Raw genomic sequence first — 25,849 nt, forward strand, 5'->3', positions numbered from 1 at the left:
AGGCATCAAAATACATGTAGAAAGACTCAAGCATCATCAAAGTAGAAAAGCAAAAGCAAGAGCACGTCTAATACCACAAAACGAAATCCAACTCCGAGTTCCAAGTTCCCTGCAACGTGGTTGGCGAATCGCACTAGGAAGTGAGCCTTATTTTGATGTCGCCCACCGTCTGGCTGTGCTGATCAATCAACAGATCAAGTAGCCGTCGATATGTCTGCGTCAAGGTCTTCATGGTAGTCTCAGAAAACAGGGACTCGTAATAGGCAAGCGTAGCGTCAAGTCGGGATGGTCCTTCGTTGAATGCCAGTACCAGGAGTTGCTGCCAATTTGCCGGATTAGTTCATGCACTCTTGTTCAAGAGCATGGCTTTTGACTTGCCTCGTGGGGATCCTGCTTCCAGATTGATCGGAACCCAATCTCGATATCATCATCCGAGTACTTGACCTTTCGGTGGTTGACTAGCGTATTGAAAAGTCCGGTACCTTCGCACCCTAGCTGACGCTCGACTTCGGTCAAGTCAAAGGTCTTGTGGTTCAGGCTGCGGATGTTCTCATCTTGGAAGCCCTGCAGGGCCTGAATAATCATCGTCGAATCGTCAAAACTAGCACAGGCTATCATCATTGATAGCATTGGTCCGACAACCTCATCCGCGTGCGGCAAGTCAATGTCTCGATCAGAGACTAGATGCCCAAAACAAACGGTAGAATGACCAGTGTAAACATGGAGGAGCATAGCCCATGCGAATTGAAGAACGTTCGAAAGAGTCACCCCGACCTCGCAGAGAAACTGCTTCATCTCGACTGTGATATCAACTACGAAGTTGATGGAACCCATGGTATGAGGGTCTGGGCCGCTTCTCACCATAGTCTCGATTGGGACCATGTATGGCTTTACGCCCTGTAGCTTGTCGATCCAGTATTCACTGCTTGCGTGGACATCTCGCTGAGAGTTGATGTGCTCGATGTAATCATGAAAACCGGTCAGAGGCTTTGCCCCTGGGCTCTGACCACAATAGAGCGCGACAAAGTCGCAGAAGACGTGTGCCAAGCTCACATGATCAATCAAGATGTGTCCCATGACGAAGTGGACGAATATCTCTCCATAAGAACTAACAAAAAGGCGCACCGAAACTGGAGGTGAGTCGTCCTTGAATAAATTCGAGCGAACGGTGTCGAGATGGAGCCCAGCTCCTTTCGTGGCTTCTTCCACTGAGCTGACTTTAAGGACGGTGATGTCAGCCTTGTGCTCTTTGAGCACTCTCTGGAAGATAGCTCCCGAGGCAAGGTCGCGGATAAAGACAGTCCTCAATATCGCATGCCGAGTGATGGTTTGTTGCCACGCCCCCAGAAGCGCGCCGGTGTCGACAGACGAAGAACCTTGAATGGCATTCAACAAAACAAGACTGTTGAATAAGTATGGTCTCTGAGGCTTGCTAAGGAACGCTTGATACATCCTGTTCTGGAACGGCGAGCAGGGTGACACGGTCTCGACATTGTCGTGAGCTAGGACAGAGTGCGGTACAGGGGCAGAATTGCTTGTTATCCTAGGCAGGGCGTGGTCCATTTCGGGCCTGGTGGCTCGCTTCGTAACTTTGCATGCCAAAAGCCTGATTGTTGGGTTCGCGAGAACATCCTGTGTTGTCACGTCGAGGCCAACTGCTTTGCAGAGTCTCATTGCTTGCATCGCTAGAAGATAAAACAACATCAGCCACTTGCCAATGGTTCAGAGAATCGATTGGATTCTCTGCAGATACTCACCGTAGATAGAATCTCCTCCAAGTCTGAAGAACGACTGCTCAAATCCAATTCGATCTGGAAATGGAAAGTCAGGTGTGTCTCACGTTGCCGATTGCCGGTCGAGGAGCTTCTTCACTTACGAGGTTCAAGCCCAAGGATTTCCGCCCATATGCCCCTCAAAGTTTCTTCCGTGGAAGAGCCACTTTTATGATCTGAGTCACCATCTTGATGAAGATCAAGAGCGGCCGAGAGGGTTCGATGGTCAATCTGTCCTACCCAGCTCATGACTCGTTGCCGATCTAGCTTGAGTGATAGCTGGACTGGGAGGCTCTTGACAATGAGCCATATTTCCGGGATCATGTACTGAGGCAACTCTCTCTCGAGCGCCGAAGTCATTGTATTCAGCGCATTAGTCAGCTTCTGGCGCATCTCCTGACTGAGATTCTCCTTTTCGACGATGGTAATGTCTTGGTTGTAAGCGCGTGTTTCGAGATCCGATGATAAAACTGTCAGGCTCACGACAGCCACAAGGCGTTCTTTAAGTTTACCCAATTCCGGCACCAGGACCATACTGTGCACAATGATTCCAGAGAGATTGTTGAGATGATATTGAATTTCGCCAAGCTCAACTCGCTGGCCACGAATTTTGACTTGCGAGTGACCTTTCCTGCGTTGGATGAAGAGGCTTCCATCTTCGGCATACCTCACCAAATCACCCGTCTTATACAATCTTCGAGTGCCTCTATTACCTTTTAGTGAAAATTTCTTGTCAGATGCCCATGCGGGAGGCTCAATAAACGCGGTCGCGGTTTTGGTCTCGTCGTTGAGGTAGCCTTTGCCCACAATGGGCCCGTCGAGAAGTAGTTCGCCAACAGCCCCAACGGGCATCAAGATGTAGTGGTTCTCCGGATGTACAACCCAAGCGCGACACCCAACCGGCCAACCGATGTTCGTAGCGACTGTATCTACCTTGAACGGAGCTCCAATGGTGCTGGTCACTGAGCACTCCGTCGGCCCGTAGCTAGGCCTCATGTGGATCTTCCCAGCCCAACGAGCCACAAGATCCTGGCCCATCGGCTCCGCATGGACGGTGATGAACTTGACGGATTCCAAATCATCGGGATCAAGAGTACGGAGGAAAGATGGCGTGAAAGCAGCCCAGTTAACCCACTTACGCGCGACAAATCCGGGGATGTCGGACATGCGCTCTTCCTCGGACGGAATGCAGACGCAACCACCCGCGGCAAGAACGGTGAAAATCTCTTCGAGAGAGGCGTCGAAACAGAAGTTTGTGAACTGTAAGACGCGGGACTCGGGCTTGATTTGCAGCCAGGAGGTGTTGTATGCCACGGCTGAACAGAATGACTTGTGCTGGATCACCACTCCCTTTGGTGTACCTGTTGTTCCTGAGGTGAAGATGACGTAAAGTGTGTTGAGAGGAGTAACAGAATGGGTAAGCGAAATCGCAAAGTTTGAAGAATTCTCCATGGAAGTCTTGTCGACGACAACAAGTGTTTCCACGAGGCTTGTCAGCTTGTTGTATTGTTCTGACGAAGACAGCCCAATCCTGGCCCCAGTCTGCTCGACCACAGACTTATTCCTCTTAGCAGCACCATTTGGATCAATGTGTACGAATGCCGCCCCGGACTTTGCCACCGCAAGCATTGACACCACTGCCCACAATGACTTTTCAAAACAAAGAACGACGATATCTTCTGGCACAACTCCCATAGCCTGGAGTCGCGACGCGAGATTGGTGGATAGGGAGTCCACTTCGGCGTAGGACAAATCGCCGTCCCAGGCACAGATGGCTGGCCTCGAGGGTTGTCTGTTGACTGTCTCTGAGATCATGTCGTGGACACAACGCCCATTGATCTCGAGCTGAGACGAGTTCCATTCCTGCATCTGCTTCTCATCCAGTGCGCTGGTGAGGCATATCTTCGAGATCTGGGCCTCTGGGTCGTCGATTATAGCTTGCACGGCGTTCAAGTAGACAGCTAGAATGCGCTCCGCTTGAAGTTCAGACATGAAGTATGTTGCAGTCTCAATGGTTACATGAAACTGCCCTGGATCTTCGGTGATACACAAGGCGATGTCGAACTATTCAAGGCGAGTTAGCATTCTCTTGGTTCATGATGCCACAACTGCAGAAAATTGAGACTGGAGACAGCGAATTACCTCGCTTGTGTCATGCACAAATAGTAGCTCCGATTTGATCCTCTCCGATTCTGGCGTTGCGGTCGTCTTTTGGAAGTTGAAAATCGTGTTGAATAAGGCATCTCCACTGCGTCGGGCTGCATGTTGGATCCGGGCCAAAGAAACTGCCTGTTTGGTGAGATGATCAATAATATCCTCTCGCAATCTAGTCAAGATCTTCGAGATTGTCGTCCTCGGACTTAGTTGTACTCTGACGGGCACGACATTGGCCATCGGGCCCACGATCTCTGACGCCCCCTGAATCGGGATGTCTCTACCGTGGCCGAGGAGACCAAAGACTACGTCGTCTGAGTTCAAATATGTGGACAAAACCATTGACCACGCGGCCTGGAATATGATGGGAATTGTGAGATCCAACTTTCGACATGCTGAGCTTAAATCGCGCTTGGGAAAAGTGGAAGATGTGCGGGTAAACTCGAGAGTTTGAACTGATGACGATCGATGTTGACGTAGTACTGGAAACAGACATGACGGTGCCCCATCCAAGTAGCGGCACCAATATTGTGCGATCTCATAGGTATCTTGCTTCTCGACATAGTCGATGTAATTGGAATACGGGTAGGTCTCGTGTTGCGGGCGATTGTTCAAAATAGCCAGGAAATTTCGAATCAAGAGGCGAGAAGTCGTTCCGTCAGTGATGATATGATTTTTGTCCAAAAGACAGTATACAGAACCGTCATCTGCGGTGTACAACTGAAGCTCATGGAGTATCTTGCCGCTCAAAGGTTTAGTTGCGACCGAGGATGACTGCTCCGCCCATAGGGTTGGCAAATCGCTCTCGCTCCGAAGCCTGTGGACCTGAATCTCGATGTCGACAGCCTTCAACACGAGCTGAAGAAACCTCCCAAACGCATCTTCAATGAAGACAGTTCTCAATGTTTGGTGCGTCGCAATAATCTGCTTCCAGGCTGCTATGAGGTCATTAGGATTGAGTGGCATTGACCCAGACAGCTTGAAAAGGAAGTGCTGGCTGTACTGATTGCTTGGACCCTTCAGCTGCGACAGTATGAGGCTAACTTGAATTGGAGAGCAAGGAAGGACTGATTCTATCTCGGTACGCGTGATGCCGAGACGGGATTGAGCGAGATTGAGGACGGCGTTGAGGTCCTTGCGTTGAAGTCCAACTGAGGTAACCAGAGGCTCCGAAGGGGATGGAGGCAAGCGCTGGTGTTCGTCCGCGAGGCCGCTAGCAAATGTCCTCAGACTTTGTTCAAATTGATGGAGCCAACCTACCAATAGATCTTGGTGGTGCATCCGAGAGTTCCACTCAACCTGCAGAGACAGCTGATTATCTTTGATGGATGCCAAGATTGAAATCAGGGCATATCTCGATGACCCTGCACGTTGCTGGTTTCTGAGGCCCGAGATCCTCTCCTGGATCTCGTCGCTACATCTCTTGAACAAAGAGCCGTCTTTCTCGAATTGCTGGAAAACCCCGAGATAGTTGAGAGTTACCTCCATGGGATGATGGTGCTCGAACGCCTCCTTGCCAGCTGTGCTCAGGAAACGTGATGCGAAGTAGGCTAAGCCATTGAGTGGAACATTGTTACGGAACTCGCTGACATCGTTGAGAATGTTGCCGTGGCCGTTTGCGATGATGGGAGAGAAAGTCGTGAACCAGCCAACAGTGGTAGACGGGTCCACCTCAGGAACGAAGATTTCTCGTCCATGACACTCAATGAACAAAACAGGGGAGCGATCGAAAATCTCAACAAACGAGTCAATAACAGAGGCCAACAGCAAATCATGAGCTCCTCGTGCAGGCACTCCCTGCGCTGAAACCAGTTGTTCAGAGATATATGAGTCGAGAGTGATGGTATGAGAAACACAGTCCCCGAAACAGTTCCTCTCATCTGCCATGCCCCAGAATGACAAATCAGTGGCAAGAGCATGAGCCGACGGAGGCAAAACGCTGTGTGGTAGTAAGTTCGATGAGAAGCGATGTTGCTCTAATGTCCAATGTTGGAATGATGTTGCTTCGTCTGCGATCGGCGTCTCGAAGAGGAGGTATGACTCCAACTCGCGCAAGAGTATCCGCCACGACACTGCATCTACGACAAGGTGATGGATTGTCATAGATAGGAGGGTCCGACCCTGAGACTCAAATAAGTCCACGGCCACGAGAGGACCGTTGGAGAGATGGATTGACCTCTTGGCCTCGCTGATGCACTCGACAACGTAGTTGAGCTGTTTCCGACTGTGGAACCTTATGCGACAGTAGTCAACGACGCTAATGGCAGATCCAACAGGTAGATATTGCGTCCATTCGCCATCGCGACACTTGAACTGCGCGCAGAGCATTGGATGAGCCTTGAAGAGGGTTTCCAGGGCCGCCAGCAGTTCTTGCTGGTCTACGGCCTGGGTGACTTCAACGACCATGGTCTGCTGATCAAGATCGTCTCCCTTGGGCGACGTATGGAAGTGAAGTTTCTGAATGGGAGAAAGGACAAAAGCTTGCGGTCCTGCTGGATCCATGGACGTGTTAATCTGAGCTGGAACTGGCGAGGCAGCTGCTCCAATTGATTTGGCTAGGCGCTCAATTGACCGGTACCGAAGGATATCTGCAGCCGATATGTTCATCCCAGTCTGCCTCGCCATACTGCTAATGGTCATGGCCGAGATGGAATCTCCACCTGAATAGTTTGATGAGCCTCGTGAGAAACGCGCGATATTGATACTGATAAACTCACCGAGGTGGTAAAATGAGGTGTTCCAGCGAATTTCGTCCTCGCTGACATTCAGAGCCTCACTCCAGATGCTCCTTAACCTCGTCTCCAGCTCCGTACCATCTCTTTTAGTGCTGTCGTCGTCCATACGTGGCAACAATCCGGCGAACTCATCTGGAGTAAGTCTTTCAAGATACTGAATCACCCCCTTTCGATCGAGTTTCCCCGAAGAATTTCTTGGCAGGGATTCTAGAATGAACCATAGCTCTGGGTTCATATAGGGTGGTAGCTTGTCAAGAAGAAACCCTCTCATGCAGTTGATATGCTCAAGCCAAGGTGCGTTCAGGATCTTGATAGGTGATGCAGACATGCTTGAGGGCGGCGCTACAATTGAGCCATTGAGCATGACAGCGGCCACCAATCTCTTCGCACAAGGCCCAGACTTCGGAACAACGGCGAGACAATGCTGCACTCTGGGCTCAAGGATCAACTGTCGCTCAATTTCTCCCAGTTCAATTCTCTGACCCCTGAGCTTGACCTGCCCATCTCTTCGCCCGACAAAATGAAGTTGACCAGCAGAGTCGTATTTGACTAGATCGCCGGTCTTGTAAAGTCTTCTACCAAGTGCCCAATCAAGGCCCTCAACGAACGAGGTTGATGTTTGTGCAGGATCGCCCAGGTAACCCCTTGCAAGAATTGGACCTTCCACCAGGAGCTCACCTACTGCACCGATAGCTTGAAGGATGCTTGAGTCATCAGGCCTAGCAACATATGCTGCGCACCCGGGAACGGCGAACCCAATGGCAGTAGGGCTGATGTCTTTTGTGAATGGCGGACTGATTGTGCTAGTCACGCTGCACTCCGATGGGCCGTAAACCTGGATGAGTTCTGTGTGTGGTCGACAGGCCCAGCTCTGAATGTTTTTCGCAGTCATTGCCTCTCCACCAAGAACCATGGTTCTCATCGTCGGTAGTGTAACCGGCGTGAACATCTCGGCGAATGAAGGCGTGAGATGTGCCCAATTTGCCCCTGACGCTGATGCAAACCTGGCTAAGTCTGGGCAGCTCAACCGGTCGTTCTCACGTGGAACACATAGACAGGCACCGACGGCGAAAGTTGTCAGATGATCTTCCATACTCGTGTCAAACCCATAGGAAGCAAACTGAAGGACTCTCGAAGTGGAATTGATGTGTATTCCATCGCTATGAGCTTGAGCCGCATATGCATATGCTCGATGTTCCACAACGACTCCCTTTGGCTTGCCCGTAGAACCGGAGGTGAAGATGACGTAGGCTGGACTGTCGGGAGAAATAGATGGTAGCGGAATAGTATGGTCTTTCTTCGGAGTGGCCTGGTCTAGATCCAATTGAAGGACCTGACCGACCATATGCTTGATTGATGGCGCTTGTTGCTTCGAGCAGATGGCAAGTCCAGTTTCTGTGGAGATTGCCAACTGCTGCAGGATCTCCTGTCGCCGATTTTCGGGATTCGAGATGTCAACAGGCGCGAAGGCATTACCACTCTTCAAGACGCCGAGAAGGGCGACGGAATACCATTTTGACTTCTCGAAGCAAAGCGCGATAAAAGCTCCAGGTCCAATACCCCGCTGCAAAATCTCTTGAGCGACACTGGAAGCAGCTTCATTGAGCTCTTTATAGGTCATGTGTCCATCCCACGCGTGGACTGCCTGCGCATCAGGCTGAAGCCGCACTTGATTCTCGATCAGGCGATGAATGCAGGTCAATCGAGGACCAGGCAGCGGAGCATGCATACGTGAGTTCCACGTTGCGACTTGCTGCATGTCCCACCTGCTAATCGCGGTTGTTGTAGCGATGGTAGCTTGCACATCGTCCATCTCAATCAACCTTGATAAGACGCTTGAAAACGTATGCGATACGTTGCTTGCCATTGCCGACGATAACGTGGCGGTCGAATAAGCGAGTCGCACTTGAATCTCCGAGTCCGAGTAGACAACCTTTAGCACAATATCGAAATCGGAGGCATTATGGGACGAGAGTAGCCTGAAAAACGTGCTGCCGGTGGCGTCGGACATGGAAGGCGAGTAATACGAGGTTACGATGGTGTTGAATAGCTTGGTTTCGTTGGTTCCGAGTATCCGCTGCACCTTGCCAATAGAGAAGCATTGGTGTGGTAGCGCGTTTAAAAAGTCTTCTCTGATAGTATGGAGAAGACCTTGGAGCGACATGTTGTCGATTCCGCCGACGCGGCAGACTAGCAAGTTCATCATCGGCCCAACGATTTGAGACACTCCAGGAATCGGTAGACTTCGCCCGGAAGAGAGGTAACCGAAGCAGATATCCGGGTCGCCCGTATAAGCGTGAAGAACAAGAGCCCAGACAGCTTGCAGCACATTCGATATGGTCGCATTATGCTTTTGGCAGAAGACGCGAATGTCGTCTAGACCAACATCAAGAGGCATCTCCGAGACGTGGAAAGACCCGGCACCGCCTGCTTGGTTGTCGTTCATAACAGGGAAAGAACATGGCTCTGTCCCGTCCAGATAGTCGACCCAGTAGTCGAGCGCGCCGTCTTCATCCGTCTGGGTCTGTAAGTAGTCGATGTATCTCTCGTATCCAGGTGCTTGGCTAAGAAGCCGAGAGCCTTGCAACCCTTTGACCAACTCATCTACGATTATCATCAAGGAGCTACCGTCAACGGTCAAATGGTTTAAATCCATCTGAAATAAAACTCGACCTGGATTTTGGATATCGACGTAAGCGATGATTTGGTGCTGATGTCTCTCTTCATCTGCATTGGCTGTCCCAAGGTCCCCGTTTGCGAATTGACGTCGTATCTCCTCCAGATCCTTCACATGGTCGATGACCAAATGTTCCGGTTTAGACTTGAGAACAACTGCATCTAAGAGACGGCCAGATGTGGTATCCGAGGTTTCGACGTAGACAGTTCGGAGAGTTTGGTGACGGTGAATAATGTCGTTCCAACAGGTTTGGAAGTGATCCAGATCAAACTCGGCCTCAGTCTCAAAGAGCCCACGCGTCCGGTACAGTTGCTTAGAGACCATCTTCTGACCAATATACATGCTCTCTTGCATTGGGCTGCAAGGATAAACGTCTTCGACAGCATCATCGCTCACATTGTGCTTCTTTCGCAACTCGTGAAAAATCCTGGCAAAATCATAGTCGGGAGGCATCTGCGGGAATGTACCATCTCCCTGTCTCAGTTGTTCGGTCGAAGAACACCCTGCTTGATTGCTGAAAGCTAGCGAGGCGACTTCTTTCAGGGACCTGTGGAGTAGATCTTGGAATCGGACGCCCAGGCCTTGCTCAGCGCATTTTTGGTACAGGTGAACTGCTTTGAACGAGTCTCCTAGAAAAGGATGAGCACCTCCATGAGGATAGAATTGAGAAAATCTTGCGGGGCTCACCTCCAAGGGTAACAAATGAAGACGTATCTTCAATATTTTCAACCGGAATCGTCAAAATGTTGGAAATAAAAGTTCTGAGCTGACTGAAGACGACTTGCGTCGTGCCTTCCGGAACGGTGGTGGCAGCCATGACGGGCAAACGTGAGATCTCGATCTGGATTGTAACGCAACAGACTTAGCTGAGGTTGAGTACTTACACTTCACTGGTACAGTAATACCTCTAGTCAAGTACTGAGTCACTCGTCAAATACAATCGCAGCTAGAATGATCTATATCAGATTATCCAAGGTTAACACTATAGCTAGAAACGATAAAATGCCCTAAAAGCTTCGAAGAGCTGGCTGTCCAGGGTCTACCTAGTATGCATGGCTCTATGCTGAAATGCCGCTCGCAAACTTCGAGTCGTTCTCAGCATCCACCTGGCCTGCCACGCCGGACTGGCGTGAACATGTTTCGGTCCGAACCCCAACTCTATTCCGAAGCAGCTTTAAACGCCAACTACATGTAACTGGCTCACAGCAAAGGATCCTCCATAAAAGTGTGAAGCAAGCACCACAAACATCGGCTGTTGGCTGGCCTGAGAGATTCTGAGAGCCGGTAAAGTACGTGCAGTGAGGTGTGGAGAGCCCAGCGGTACTGTTTCTCACCACTATTTCCTGGCGTAGACAAGGCGATTCGGAGCATCTTGGGTGACCACAGTGTGCGCACCGACATAATTGACAGAATCAAATTGTGAACTGAAGGACTCTCCGTGTGACTCGAATTAGTGGCAGCGATCGGCACTTGGGCTAGACGTGCATGCTTCTGTAACGCGACAACCCCAGATTTGACCACACGCAACCTTGCTTGACTGCTCTTTGAACTGAAGCTCATACTCGATACTTCGCAATAAAGTGAGTTGACCGGCAGCCGACGCTTTACTACCAAGACTTCAAGGATGAAAAGCTCCGGTTCTTAAACCACGCATCGCATCAGCGCACAGCGACGTCACCCAAGCACATCTGATGCTAGCAGGGGGTCAAGGCAATCAAGAACGACAAGCAAATAAGGGCGCTTCATCCTCGATATCGTTTGCGCTTCTTATCTCTAGTGTCTTGAAACTGCCAGGGCGCCACGAGATAAACCTGCTTGCCCACGCGTCCACCCACAGACACTGACATTCTGCGGCTCGCGTTTTGATGTATGACGAAATGACTTTGATTTCATATTAACAGCGAGTACACTCTTGACTTCCCACGATGACATTTGTAGTTTTTCGTACATCAATTGTTTTTTATCCGACGACTGGAGCCTCACTAAACCCTCTGACTGCCTAAGTGGTGACATCGCCGTCAATTACAGCAATCCGAAGGCCACAGGTTAAGGTGCGACAATATTAATGAAGTCGGCATTATGGGCGATCTAGGTAACTTGTAACGTACTTCATACGTCTCAATTGCCCACTGACGACTCCTCAGGACATGAACAGCAGGCGACTCGCGAAAATGACACCATGTTCCAGGCTTTCGAATGGAATATTCCAGCGGATCAACAGCACTGGAAACGCCTGAAAGAGGCAGTACCGAAGCTCAAGGCCATCGGAGTCGACAACATTTGGCTTCCGCCAGGTTGCAAAGCACAGTCAGCGGAGGGCAACGGGTATGATATTTACGATCTTTACGATCTGGGCGAGTTCGACCAAAAAGGCGGCAAGTCGACGAAATGGGGACCAAAAGAGGACTTGATTGAGCTTTGCAAGGCGGCCAAAGAGAATGGAATCGGGGTCTACTGGGACGCAGTACTGAACCACAAGGCTGGAGCTGACAAGACGGAGCGGTGCCGCGTTGTCGAGGTTGACGAGAACGATCGCAACAAAGAGACATCCGAGCCCTACGAGATCGAAGGATGGTTGGGTTTTGACTTTCCGGGTCGAGGAGACAAATACTCCAGCATGAAGTGGCACTGGGAGCACTTTGGTGGCACCGATTGGAACCAGGAGAATGAGCGCAAGTCCATCTATAAGATCATGGGTGACCACAAAGAATGGTCTCGGTCTGTTGGAGACGAGCAGGGTAATGCCGACTACATGATGTTTGCCGACATTGACTACTCACACCCTGAGGTCCAAGACGACGTCAAGAACTGGGGGACATGGATCACCAAGGAATTGGGTCTCAGGGGCTTCCGTCTCGACGCTGTGCAACACTTCAGTCAGCGGTTCACGAACGAGTGGATCGATAACTTGCGAGATGAGTGCGGCAAAGACATGTTCATCGTCGGCGAGTTCTGGACCGCGGAGACCGAGCCGATGAAGGAGTGGCTGGAAACGATGGACCACAAATTCTCCCTTTACGACGCGCCTCTCGTCTACAACTTCAGTCAAATCAGCACCAGCGAAGGCGGTGATTTGAGAAAAGTCTTCGATGGCAGTCTTGTACAAGAGAAGCCCATCAATGCGGTCACTGTGGTCATGAACCACGACACACAACCAGGTCAAACCATGGACACGAAGATTGAAGGCTTCTTCAAACCCCTCGCGTACTCTCTCATCTTGCTCCGTCAGGAGGGCTATCCCTGTCCCTTTTATGGGGATCTATACGGGATGAAGAAGGACTCGGAGCCGCCATCTTGCGGGGGAAAGCTTGCTGACTTGATGCTTGCTCGTAAGCTTTATGCATACGGTTCTCAGGAGGGTTACTGGGATGATGCGAATTGTATTGGTTTCGTGAGGCGTGCAACCTGGGATAAACCTGACGGGCTTGCCTGTGTGATGAGCAACAAGGGCCCTGGCGAGATTCGCATGGCGGTTGGCCAGGAACATATCGGTGAGAGATGGACCGATTTACTAGGCTGGGAGGCCGGCGAGGTGGTCATTGACGATGAGGGCTTTGGCATCTTCAAGTGTCCAGGCGTCTCGGTATCTGTATGGGTTAACAAAGATGCTCCAGGTCGTGAAAGGTTTCCTACCAACTTTGATTCGAACATCTATCAGGAATAGATGGACGAATCGTAGTTGTATAGGTGAGGTATTTACTGAGGCAGTCAGATGTTAGAAAGATGTTCCAGTTTCGATGACAGCAAACTCCCCTTAAACAGCTTCATTAATAAAATCTTCAGACTCCTGTTAAACTCATGCTTCATATGTGAGCCTGTGAAGTCAGCTATTGCATATGGAGTAAGTCTTCATGCGACGCGAAGACATCTATGATGTAAGAAGAACATCTCATAGCTTGGGTGGAATAGTAGGAGCTCGCAAACTTGAGTTCACAGAACGGGTTGACTCCGGGTGTAGTCCCTCTCAGCAATGTCCATCTGCGCGACATCTCAAAATATATTGAGGCACTTGGTCATGACCACTCACCCAACCACCTAACTCATCAACTTTCCTTCACAGTGGAGAAAGGACAACGTTGCGGCTTCACCAGATTCTGCATTCGGACTCGGAGGCCGCGCTCATTTTTGGCCCACGTGTCGCTCGCGAGGGAAACTCATCCCGGATTCCGTTAAGAACCACCGCCTTAGATCGCGCCACCATAGGCACCCTAATGAATTCTCATCTTGGTTCGGATTGTTCATACTTTCCGTGACATCGTATTTCGGCAAGTAAAGGTTTAGAGGTAAATCCGCCGGACACAATCCGAGCCCGCAGGCCATACTGGCCTCCATCCCCCAAGCTGTGTGGCGGCCGGAATACACTCCGTCAGTTGACGTTCAAGGCTGTCTGGAATCCAGCATAGTTTGAGTTGGTCAGTAGATCCCGTTCGTTACTTTGATTCCCAAATCTGTGACTAAACTCTGACATACTTTTCGGCTTGCTACATGTGGTAATGCGAAGAGCGACGGACAGTCCGACAAACAGCGGAAGATCAACGTGATGTCATTCGGGCCCGGCTTCCGGGACGTTCGACAGCCACCGCCTCAACCGAGGCGCCGCTTGCATCAGTCTTGACACTCATGGGGATTAAAGCGACTGACTCCGAGACGAATTCTTTGCCTAATTGGTGTTGAAGGTCTTGGTCCTTTCCAGATTCAGTGTTGGTGAGGTCGGTTGTGCTGGCTTATGCCCAGACCGGCGTAGCCCAGCGTGGGGCTCGTCTTAGGTCTAGATGTTGGAGGCAATTGTGCTGGAGAAACGCCAATCAAGTTGGCCATGTGTCAAGGCTAAACTACACAAATGCCTAGCTCAAGATTTTGCCAGGAACCAGCATCACCGAATCGAGATCAAGTGTGGCTAGAAAGTACCTGGACGCTTCTAAGGTGGCAGAATAATTCAGGCGAAAGTTGTCAAGAAATTCAACTTTTACCACATCGCAAGCTTTGGAGGAATCATGGGTGAAACATGAGTCGAATCGCGACCAATAACCCCCAATTCATTTACAGCGTAAGGAAGCTGAGCCCTGGTCAATTATTACCGAAAAATATGTCCGATTCGGGCGATCGTAAAAGACATAAGCATCTAAGATCCTTTCTGAGCCTCCTGCTCAAGAAGCTTGACCCTGACTGGAGGGACGGGAGCATCGGGAGGCTGCCGGCAGTGCGCCATGACAAACACAAAATGTCAAAAAATAGCACATCAGAGTGACCAGACAGCGCCAGCAAGGCACCCAGATGGAAGCCTGCGCGCCCCCCTGTAAGTCGTAAGCCAAGCCACCATGGTTGATGGGGAGCCTAAAGCGGTCTAGGGCACTGACATCCCCGTGGAAAACCCGACGATGGCGCCCTCGAGAGAGCTTCGTTGTTGTTCAATTTTGATGAGCTGTTTGGGAGTGTGGGGATACGGCTTTGCCCTATGAGGCCCTGTGTGCGAGGATCTTGCTGTTGATCCAATGTTGCTACCGAAGGTCAGGTTTTCCCTGCAGCCGGATCTCTGAATCTCCGGTTCTGACACCCGCACCGGCGCGTGTTCATCTTTCGCGACAGATGGCCTACCTAGCCCTTGAGGATTATCTAGACGTCGGCTGCGAAAGAGACCATGATGTCACTTCAAGTTACGTGATCTTCATTGTGCCTCCCTACCTTAACTGCCATAAGCTCTTGGTCAGTAAAATCAGGCCCTAGGCCTGCCACTGACTCGAGTACCTTATTCAACCATAGGTAATCTTAATATCGACTGTCTACACCATCGGGATGAAATCCCTTCAACTTCTGTGTACGCCGACTGGCTGTTTAGCTCTCGATGTTTGGACGGAAATAAGCATTGGGCGGCAATCTACCTCGGACGAAACCAACAGTACTTTAGCATCAGTTTTGAGCCGACTAACCACAGACCTGGACTTCCAATGATGAAGTCTCACATCATTTGAGCCAATTCCACCGTCATTCGATTTCTGGGAAATTGACATGACTGGAGTTCTTCGTGGTGGACAAATCAACGATGACTTTGCTTTGGACCCCATACTGTTGACGGTGGGACGCCTTTGCTTGCTGATGCTTGTTCAGCTAATGCCGTTGCGGCGATCCTGGAGGATTATGGCTCCACGTGTTAGCGCACCGCGCTTCGGGGGTACCCCAACGCGTCTGTTGCATTCCTTCTATGTTTACCCTGTGTACTCCGTACGGCTGGCGCAATGGCGAAGCGAAGATTCGGTTAGGAGCTCGCACGCAGACGTTTGCGGCGCATCTTCTGCGGGCACTGCGAGCAATTCATCCGAAGAAAGAATCATTTCTCTGTAATTCGATGGCTTCTGTCCACAAGTATCCGTACTTACCGTAAGAACGACACCCGCATCATTCAGTGATTAAAGCACACAGTCACCGTGATTCATTAAGTCTCGGGACCTTATGATTTACCCACCATGGCCCCGCCGGGATACATGGAGTGAAGCGTCGTCCGCCGAAGGATTCAATGAAGTATCATCCATCAAAGAAGCCGTTCAACCACTATCGCTATTCCAGGAAACCGAAGAACAAGGTGACCGGGTTGGGGGGCTGTGAGGAACGCCGCCCCGGCGCCAGCATGCAGGCTAGTCTTCTTAGCGTAGACCCCGGCAAGCCTTGTTTTCTTACTCCAAAGCTGAGCCCGTCCCGTCGTGCCTAACACACAGCCTCACCTCGCCTGTTTAGGCTACTCGTTATTCCATCATGAATCCCCGAACACGCTTGTCTGATGTCGAGGCTGGGGAAAGGAGGAGACCTAGCTGTCGCTCAAATCGACGGTCATCATGGCGACCGGGGGTTTGATATAAGACCCGACGCTTCTTCCAGACTTTATTCCAAGCCAGCGAGAATCTGAATAGCATCTACAGCGTCCCGGATTATCATCCTACTTACTTGTTCGTAAAACTATTTGTTACCGGTTGTCGAGATGCGATCATCGTTCACCTGGGCACTAGCCCTCGCAGGAGCTGCTTCCGCAAAGCCTACGCAGACAACCTCGCAGGCAACACATACCGGACACCATGCGACTTCAACACCCGCAAACGCATGTGCCGTTGCACAAGCAGCCGCAGAGTCGTTCCTCTCATCCAGACCCAGCGCAACAGCAGCTGCGATAAAGCCTTCAATCGCGTACGAGTGTCTTAAGTCAATCCCTGTTGATAAGCAGAATGACCTGGATCTTCTGAACTACATCGAGCCATACATCAACTTCCAAAGCACCTTGGAGCCCCTGGCAAATCCTCCGCAAGGCTATCTCGTTCCCGGTGTGGATGTTATTGGGGGACTCGGCCAGATCCGAGCCCGTGTGGTGAAAGACAAGTACAAGGGCCAGATCGAGTTTGCGCTCGATATCAAGCGGCTGGTAGGTCTTGATCGTCATGAAATCCGCAGTCTTGGCTGCCTTTTCAACAAGCTCTGACATTCACTAGTTTACCCAAGCTTCTGATGGCCACTTCAACTACAACCCGGCCCTTCTCAACCTCTTCACGTTCCGCAGTCTGAACAACCTTGTTTCCGTTTCTGATGACGGTCTCAGCGTTCCGAGAGTGTATCTCATCAGTGACTTCCTCAAGTCTTATGTCAATGACACTGATGTCTATGATATCAAGAGCATCGATGATGTCCCAATCACTGAGTGGCTTGAGGCGCAGTCTGCCCGAGTCCTTACCCAGGATCCTGACGCCAAATACAACTCCCTCTTCAACACCAACCCTGCCACGGAGTTCCAAGGTGTTGGCAACGAATTTGTTTTACGCTTCCCTGGGCATTGCCCGGACAAGCAGGTGATCAAGTTCACCAACGGCACCGAGTACGTTGATCAGCTCGTAGCCATTGTCGGTGAATCGTTGGTCGAGTATCTCAGCAGTGCCGAGGCCATTCACTCCAAGGTGGAGCTGCCCCCAGCCAGCACCAGCTCTGTTGCGTCCTCCTCGTCCGCTACGTCCTCATCCACCTCCAGCGCAACACCTACCACGACCCAGATCCCGGGATACCCGTTGCCAGTGTCCAAGCACGCCAGTGACTGGATCTCTACGTACTTCCTCAACGGTTCCTATGGGGACACCGCCGTCCTAGCCGTGTCTTCTTTCGCTCCGTCCGATATCGACACTGCAAACAGTACCTTTGAAATTGCTGAGGCTAGACGTGTTGTTGATGTCTTCCTAAAGAAGGCTAAGGAGGCAGGCAAGAAGAAGCTCGTCATCGACCTCCAGGCCAATGGTGGTGGATTCATTGCCGCGGGTTTCCAGCTCTACAACCAGCTTTTCCCTAAGGCCACAGATATCTGGGATGGAAACCGTATTCGTGCTCACGAGGCCTTTGACGCTATTGGACTGACCGCCCAAGAAGCTTCTCCCGATACTCTGGCAGACTTGGTTTCGAACGTACTCAACGATAAGCTTGAGCCCTTCAATACTTGGGAAGACCTCTACGGCCCGGAAGTGATTGCCGGACAGAATGTCACAAATCTATTGCGATACAACCAGACTCGCATTGGTTACCCCAAGAGCACCGGGGACCAGGTCTTCCTGCCAGAAAACATTGTTGTCATCACCGACGGCATCTGCGCCTCTACTTGCACCATCTTCACGGGTCTCTTGGTTCGAGAACAGGGCGTCCGCACGATTGCCTTGGGAGGTCGCCCATCGGAGGCTCCTATGCAAGCCATCGGCGGTGTCGAGGGTTCAGAAGTCCTCGACTGGCCGTCTTTGCAGGCTGCTATCATGCAGGTTGCCAGCGACGCCATTGCTGCTAACGAGACCGACATTCTCGAGGCAGCATTTGATGTCCTCCCTGACCTGGGCGACCCTCCTCTGCTTCCCACTCTCGCCAAGTCAGGTGGCAGTTTTAACTACCGTAACGCTTACGCTCGTAAGCGTCCGGATGGGTTCCCAGAGCAGTTCATTTATGAGGCTGCCAACTGTCGTTTGTTCTACACTTCGGATATGCTTACCAACATTACCGAGATCTGGACCCGCTCCGCCGACTCTGCATGGAACAAGGCCAAGTGCGTCGCCGGATCGACTGTCAGCAATGACGGTATCATCAGCAACGACATTCTGCCTTACAGTGACAAGGTAATTGGCATGAACTTGGAGTACAAGGGACCTGGTAGCCTGTCGTACAAGGGCCCCTACGAGCCTCCTTCTCCTTATGTCCAGAAACACACCAACAGCAAGCGTTCCATTGTCGAGCAGCTCAATGTTCCCGAGAACTTTGTCTATGAACCCACCAAGCACAAGATTGGTGATCTGAAGGAGTATCTTGCTCAGAACATGCCGGAAGACTTCAAATACGAGCAGAAGGATAAGATTGCGATCAGCCACACTCACCTTGACCGGGCTTAATTGAGTCGAGGGATTGGGGGGAAATGATTATGAATGAATGCTGCAGGAGGATGGTCGTCAATCCGCTGCTTTTGTACCTATTTAGCCACTCGTTGATACCCAATGGATTGAACGTCCCGTTGAGATCAGAGTCCCCTGATCAATGTGCCAGAGACTTTAACCCGTGAAATCATTGCAAATCCTGCGAGGCGGATCTGTGGACCGCGTGTCCGAAGATACTCCGGATTCGAAGTTCCATAAAAGTTTGCCTAGGCGCTGAACCCAAATCAACGCAAACATTCTCGCAGAATTATCGCCGTTCCTGCATTTGGCTTGTTTGAGGATAGTCGAAGCTCTAGAGTCCAACGTTGCCGAAAATGTCTACCGAGTCGCAGTGCTGAATGAAGAGCTTTCAACAGCCCAACATGGCATGAGTTCAGCGAAAAGCAGCCTAAGTCACATATCTACACATGCTCTGCTCAAGTATGCCGCTAAGGACTAGTCAAAACTTACAATGGCATATTCCATATTCGTATCATGTGCGACATGTAGAAACACTGCTCGGGCAGCGAGCCAGTTCCACGGCTCGGGGTCTAATTGTCGACAGCTTCAATTGTGATACAACTAAGTAAGCTCTTAGTCGGATCAAGTTCCCTCTCAAATCTTTGTCGTTATCTTTCTGAGTTACGCACCTTACCGGCGTGAGCGACCTAGGAATGGATTCACTTTCGACGAAGCCATCGCTCTCGGTCTTCGACTAACTATCTGATGTGAATTGAGGTACGCGTATCTCGACAAATTTTTACTCTGTAAAACTACAAGATCGTAATGAAACCCATAAAAATCTTGGCCTGTCACGCGGCTTTCTCTTGCTGCTCATTCCTAACTTTGCGTTCTTAAAGTTCCATCATATATAACTCATTGCACCGTGGGGTCTCATTGCAGGTATGGTGTCCATCTTACCACTGATGTCCAGGTCAAGGACTGGCATGATCTCTACAATTCCCATGGAGCTCTACGTATCTCGGCAAAGTCCAAATCGGGCTGTGACTTCTGTGTTAAGGAATCCCCGCCGGGCTCAAGAACGCGACTCATGCTAACCTCTCGTAACCTGACACGACGAGGCCTTTTTCGAGCGAACATAATGGCTCGGGCTGTGGAACTGCAATTAAGCTTTTCGAGCCTCGGCACACACAACCGACTAAGAAAGTGACATCCTTACTTGAGAGAGATCCCGGCCATACAGTGAGTACACCTTCTCTGCTTGACATCGAACTGGCTTCACGTGTTTCGTCTCATTGAGCAAGTTTGACGATTTTGCTCCAATGCCAGTTCACAACATTTGACCTTATTTGGTAGCAGTACGTGTTGAGCATCCAATTCTGAGAACGTAAAAAAAGCTTAATGTGAATACAGCCTGAACTTCTGCCCATGTCCTTGGGACGTTACGTTGACAGAGACTCCCACCAACCAAAACAGCCACGTGTAAGTGCGGAACAACGAAACTTTGTATCAACATGCGCAGTTGAACCGAGTTTATTTGGCCCAAGTAAAGCTCACTATTTATGTCTCTATTTTGCGAAAATGTCGCTGCTTCATCACGCCTGGGCTTGATGCCAGGAACTCTTGTCACACAACACTATGCTGACACGACTCTTTGCCACTAAGTTAGGTCTAGTTACCCGGAGCCTCATCCCTTTTCCGAGCGAGTATCATGTGAACCTGCCATTTGAGTTCCAACGGCCCGTTTCCAATCTCCTCTGTAATGTCTTGCCATTTGGGCGACTTCCATGAAGCTTCAGTAAAACCAAAATGCATAGACTCGAGCGATTGCTTCAGCCACTCGACCGAGGCTGAGATCCTCCAGTCCTCGCTATCATCTATGGCAACACGCTCAGATACACCCAGATGACCCACCGGATCTGCTGTCCCATCGAGAGGCTGGTAGTCTTTGGCATACCATTCATCCCCACAGTTGATCTCAATGCGCTTGACATCCTTCCAAACTTCGTCTCTGAGCGGCACACAGTCCATGCCGTGAAACATTTGGCGAGCAGCTCGCTTCCAATTCTCGGTCATCCACTCTTGCTTCAAGAGGTGGGCGGCATGCTCGCCAATGAAAGCTTTGAATGCTGTGTTTGCACTCGTGTTGTTGGTGATTCCCGGAAAAGGGCCGTAAATGACGGCCGCAAAGGTTCCGTTTCCCCGCAGACTCTTTGCGACATTGTCAAGCGTGGGTTCCAGGATAGTCCAGTGCAGTGACTCGCAAGCCATTACAAAGTCAACGCGGTCTCCATCCACCAGGGCTTCCCAGGGGTCTTCCCCGCGACAGTTCCGGTATGAGAAATCGGTCCCAGTGAACCGGTCCCTGAAGCGTGCGCGGCAGTCTTCGATGTTCTTGGCTTGCGGTTCAGTCAGGACGACATGCTTGGGAGCCGAGGGTACGTGCATCAATAGGCCTTCGGCGGCATTGCCGCTGCCGGAGCCGATATCGTGAATAGCATCCAGAGGGCCTTCATGGTAGTTTGTCCAGAGTTTCCACATAGACCTTGGATAGGGAGGCCGGTGATCGACGTAGTGTTTTGCTTCCTTGGCGATGGCCACATTGGGTCGATGGCCGGCATCTAGCTGAGGGGCAGTGAGGGGGGGACTCATTTTCGACAGGGTTCAAACGGGCGCTGTTCTGTTTCTCTGTTGATGGGTCTCCTTATAATGGCCACCCGAGAATGATACGATATGAAGGCCAAATGGTCGATCCGCGTACAATTCTGGGCCCACCGCTTTTTCTTATCCTTGACAATGGTGGTTAGCCTTGTAGTCCTGATTTTCGGACTTGAACGTGGTACCGAGAGAATCCCATCGGACTGGCTGGGCAGAAAGGGAGCAATTCTTGGGTTTGCATGGTCTGTGGTTCTTTCCGTAACCGACGGGTTGCGACGGTACTTCGTAGAGCTGAACACTTTCTGGTCCGAGTCGGATGGGGATGATGGGGTGCAGGCGACTGACTCAATCCACGGTTGCATTGCTTAAACTTTGACGTTTCTGATAATTAGGTGGTAGTAGATAGGCGCGTCTATCGAGTCTTTCAAAGCTTCTTGGCTCTTGAACGAACAGCCACGCACTACTTGAAATAAGTTTTGACAACACTGGAATTAGCGGAAGTTAGTCTCTGATCATGTTTTCAACCCCTGCCTTACCAACGGCACTGCCTGCAAGATTGACAGATGGTTCATAGAAAAACACTGATTTATAGCGGAAGCGTGATTAGGTTCCTTTGGCCTGGAAGCTCTTGGAAGCTGGCTGAAGAGGCTGTAGCCTCCGCCTCAAAACAAGGCTCATCTACTTGTAGACATGTACCTCAGCTTGCAAGGTGTGAGCGGAAACTCGCGAAGTAAGTGGACTCGGGGCACGCGGATCAAGATGCCCCGGGCACGATTTCACACCATCTTTGATGGAGCTTCATGTACCAGCTGCAAGAGGGGTCAAGCCCATCATTCTGGTTTGATTACCCTTGCCATCTCTCCCAAGACGGGGCGAGTCATCCACAAAGCCTAAGCCCGTCTGATGTGATGAACACATCCCACCCAGAGCGAATGGTGCAACATTGCCTGTGGGTTACGCGGCGAGGGGAAAGGAAAGTCAAACAAAGTAGTCGCATTGACAACTCTGATTGGCTGACTCCTCAGAATAAGCAAGCATCCCATGCTGTTTTCTATTATGTTTTTCATGTTGTGAGACTTTGATAGAGCTGGTTCCTTGACGAAACAGTCTTATTCTTTAGGATCTGCTGTCAAGCTAGAGAATCTTGGGAAGTCTGAATCTTTTAACTTGGGATGCGCTGGGTCACAGTCATTTCTAACAGAGCTTCATACCAGGAAGCTGTAACATTCTTGACTGGCGTATTCCACGAGCTACTTATTGGGGAAACCTTGCTCATTTAGCCAAAACCCTGTGTGAGTGTTTGGATTCGTCCGTTGGTGATATCGCAACACTACTTACTTAGACCAAGCTTATCTTGCATTTAGCTCGCCATTCTCTTTACAACAAGTGCCGACGCTTTTCTCAACTTGGAACACTGCCGTCCGGTGTTCTTTCTAGAATACTTCGAAGCTTGAGTGCACATTTCTCACGCGAAACCTAAGTAACTCAAGCTATCAACATGCGTCGAATCACACGTCGAAGAGGAGCTTGTCAGGCTTGCAGGTCCAGGAAAGTCCGCTGTGAGTATCCAGACTGGTCAGCATGTTGAACTCGTCATGACAGTTTTCAGGCGACGGGGCCGACCCGTGCCTCAATTGTGAGGTAAGAGTAGATTTCACAGAATGACCAACTCAGGCCTACGCTAATGATTATTAGCGAAACGGGCAGGCTTGTTACTATCCGCCATTAGCTCCTCGACCAAGAAGAACAAGCGCACCGGGAGCGACCAATCGAACTGCCCCCAACATTCGAAGACTGGGAATCAACACCGACCAGAACTGCCCCGTATACGATGCTTGGCAACAAATGCCCTGTGATACAACCCTTTTGACACCGAACTCAACGGAGGGAACTACGACCAATGGCGGTAAGGTCGATGGTGAAGACTTTACCTGTATGCTCCAGCTATCGCTCTCGGAGGCTTACCCGGACTTGGGGCATGATGGCTCGTTGGACTTACTCGATCTACCATTGCCGGGTGAAGACGAGCTTATGGAGCTACTGGAAACGACGCCATCTGATTGTAATTCCGGTGGTGGATTCAACTTTGACTTTACGACTTCGAACACAGAGCAGTTTCCGCAGTCGCCAACCGCTGCACCGTCATTGCCGAATGATAGCCAGCCTCGCACCAGGCCGGAAACGACAAGCCCTCCAGACTATAATACGGTAAGTGAGATTGGGTACGCTTACTAGAAGAACGTTAATGACTCGGACACCGCACAGTTATTTAACTTTGACGAAGCAACGGATGTTCCGCCGCCTGCTTTCAACCCGAAAGAGAAATTACCGATTTCGAATAATGGTACAGTCCACGTCGACTTTTCTGCCGCAAATGTCTATGGCCTCCCTGAGTTCATCTCTCAGGGAGTTAGAGATAGCCCAAGACATGAGACGATCAAGATTGTGAACGGTCTACGGCGAGTTCTGTGCGAGAGTACAGTGGCGTCTGGCGAAGATGGACCACTTGACAGGACGAAAAAGTTTCCTGGAACCGACAGTACTCTTTCAAGATACTGCGATGGTAAGCATTGTTCCACTATTGACCCAACCAAGTCGAGGTAGCTGACATTCTCCACTCAGCATGCTTTGAAGATTGCTGCCCGTAAGTGATTAATATGACACGGGGAAGACGAGCAGAATCGCACGACACTGACATCATCTTCACACGAATAGTATTGGTGACTTTATGACGAAATCTGCAGTCGAGAGTATCATCAGGCAGTCCAGAGAACCTGAGCCCGACAGATTAGTTTTAGTTTTTGCTGAAGCCATCGTAGCCGTGGGCTTTCACACAGCCTGCCTACGAGATCGGCAAACCCGAAGCGTTGGAGAGTCCCACGAAGCACAGAAGCGCCTTGCATCAGCCTTGTGGCGCTACAAAGACATCCAAAACTGCCCGAGCACGTTACTGAAATTTCAGGTCACTCTGATCATGGTAATTATGATCCGAATTGCGACATATTCGTCATAAATATGGCTGTAGACCCTAACTTGAAGAGCAGGCAGTGATTGCATATGTATGCGAAGAGTCCTTGATTTGGGAGAAAATCACTGCGGCAGTATGTTGTGCGCGTGACCTTCGTCTCGTTCACGCGGCAAGAGGTCAGCAAACCAGCATGAGCGATCAAGATCAAGAGCTGGCTCAACGGGGAGTTTGGTTTCTCTACAGCCTCGAGACAGACTACGCTATCCATCATGGGATGCTCCCAGTGAGTCCACCAATTGGGTCGTTTCGGTCAAGGCAACTAACGGCTCGCTAGATACTAGATCTGGGTTGGGGGATCCAGTTTCCGTCGTTCGACAAAGGAGACGACATGATTGCCGTGTCATACACCTTCTCCGAGCTTCTACACTCGGTACTCAAATTTCAGTATAGTCCGAGAGCTCTGAACAAGTCTGCATCGGCATATGATCGTCGCGATCGGCTGCAGGCCAGCTGCCATGTCCTCAATGAATGGCTTAGTGGCCTGCCGACACCTCTCAATGAGGCGAACGATGCCGGGGTTCTCCAAAGTGTAAAGGACGACCGGCAGCTACGGAAGGCATTCCGTGTCTTCTGCATGTATCATCGGGCTGTGTTTTTTATCCATTGCCCATGGATAACACCCATCGCCACAGATGACGCGGATGTGTACGGTGTTGCCGGGCAGACCAGGGAGAGGTGTGTTGAGCGCTGTGTCGAGTCGGCATTTGCAGTTGTTAAGCTCGCAAATAGTGGACTGTTTTGGGAAAAGGGACTTGAAAGGTACGTTGTGCGACCGTGAATTGAGACATAGTTGTTGACGTTGCATGTGTAAAGGGATATAGGATCGTCAAGCATGAAATGGGGCAATATGGGACAGCTTCTCCTAGTATCACTTTGCTTCATTGTTTACTACCTCATTAACGGTGAGAAGGCGAATCGCAAGACAGCAATGCCTTACTTGGCCATTTGTGGAGGCTTGTTTGGAAGATTGAGCCTGGATAATGATGAGGGATCTTTGATGGATCATTACCTAGAGCTCATTCAAGTAGTGCGGGCAAGTTGACATATTTCGAAGGACTCATAGCGAGAGCAAGGAAGACATCAGCCCCATGACGTCTTCCAGAATAGCGCCTTAACCGAAAATGACAAATCTTCAGGCTGGAAATACGTACATATTCAAGTGTAAATCAAGGTTCAGGAGCGGCCCGCTCAGCTAACCGATTGGTAACCTGTGGGCTGTCAAGACAATCTTGGCTCTTGGCACGAACTAGATACCCAGCTGTAGGAAAGGGAACATCGGCAGGGCCTAGCGGCAAATAAGTGTCCTGGTCAGTTGTATTTTACCCGCTTGCGAATGGCATTTGCCTGAATACGGGGAATATGATCACGAATTGACGCCGGCGGGCGGAAATCAAACAAAGTTCATTGATGGCTATGTTTCGCAACATGAGTTGATATAGACTTTCAAGTTGCCA

The 25,849-nt window shown here is 50.5% G+C and overlaps 5 protein-coding genes across 5 annotated transcripts; 3 read left to right on the forward strand and 2 right to left on the reverse strand.

The window, feature by feature from the left end:
• Window positions 1-354: 354 nt before the first annotated feature.
• CCOS01_08236 (peptide synthetase) lies at window positions 355-10,155 on the reverse strand (the record flags this gene model as incomplete). The annotated part of the gene is made up of 5 exons (XM_060456397.1): window positions 355-1,685; window positions 1,758-1,811; window positions 1,877-3,836; window positions 3,915-9,967; window positions 10,026-10,155. The coding sequence occupies 5 exons, from the start codon at window positions 10,153-10,155 to the stop codon at window positions 355-357; spliced, it is 9,528 nt and encodes a 3,175-aa protein (XP_060312671.1).
• Window positions 10,156-11,417: 1,262 nt separating this feature from the next.
• Window positions 11,418-13,002, forward strand: CCOS01_08237 (glucan 1,4-alpha-maltohexaosidase; the record flags this gene model as incomplete). The annotated part of the gene is made up of 2 exons (XM_060456398.1): window positions 11,418-11,430; window positions 11,483-13,002. The coding sequence occupies 2 exons, from the start codon at window positions 11,418-11,420 to the stop codon at window positions 13,000-13,002; spliced, it is 1,533 nt and encodes a 510-aa protein (XP_060312672.1).
• A 3,306-nt stretch (window positions 13,003-16,308) lies between these two features.
• CCOS01_08238 (peptidase S41 family protein) lies at window positions 16,309-18,727 on the forward strand (the record flags this gene model as incomplete). Its single annotated transcript, XM_060456399.1, has 2 exons — window positions 16,309-16,743; window positions 16,811-18,727. 2 exons carry the CDS (start codon window positions 16,309-16,311, stop codon window positions 18,725-18,727), a joined length of 2,352 nt encoding a protein of 783 aa, XP_060312673.1.
• Window positions 18,728-20,380: 1,653 nt separating this feature from the next.
• CCOS01_08239 (uncharacterized protein) lies at window positions 20,381-21,361 on the reverse strand (the record flags this gene model as incomplete). The annotated part of the gene is made up of 1 exon (XM_060456400.1): window positions 20,381-21,361. The coding sequence occupies one exon, from the start codon at window positions 21,359-21,361 to the stop codon at window positions 20,381-20,383; it is 981 nt and encodes a 326-aa protein (XP_060312674.1).
• Window positions 21,362-23,212: 1,851 nt separating this feature from the next.
• CCOS01_08240 (uncharacterized protein) lies at window positions 23,213-25,437 on the forward strand (the record flags this gene model as incomplete). The annotated part of the gene is made up of 7 exons (XM_060456401.1): window positions 23,213-23,575; window positions 23,633-23,930; window positions 23,990-24,011; window positions 24,083-24,344; window positions 24,412-24,618; window positions 24,670-25,154; window positions 25,209-25,437. 7 exons carry the CDS (start codon window positions 23,213-23,215, stop codon window positions 25,435-25,437), a joined length of 1,866 nt encoding a protein of 621 aa, XP_060312675.1.
• Between the last annotated feature and the right edge of the window lie 412 nt (window positions 25,438-25,849).

This window comes from Colletotrichum costaricense (genome assembly GCF_030867565.1).
Source record: "Colletotrichum costaricense strain IMI 309622 chromosome Unknown Scaffold_8.1, whole genome shotgun sequence".
Lineage (NCBI taxonomy): Eukaryota > Fungi > Ascomycota > Sordariomycetes > Glomerellales > Glomerellaceae > Colletotrichum > Colletotrichum costaricense.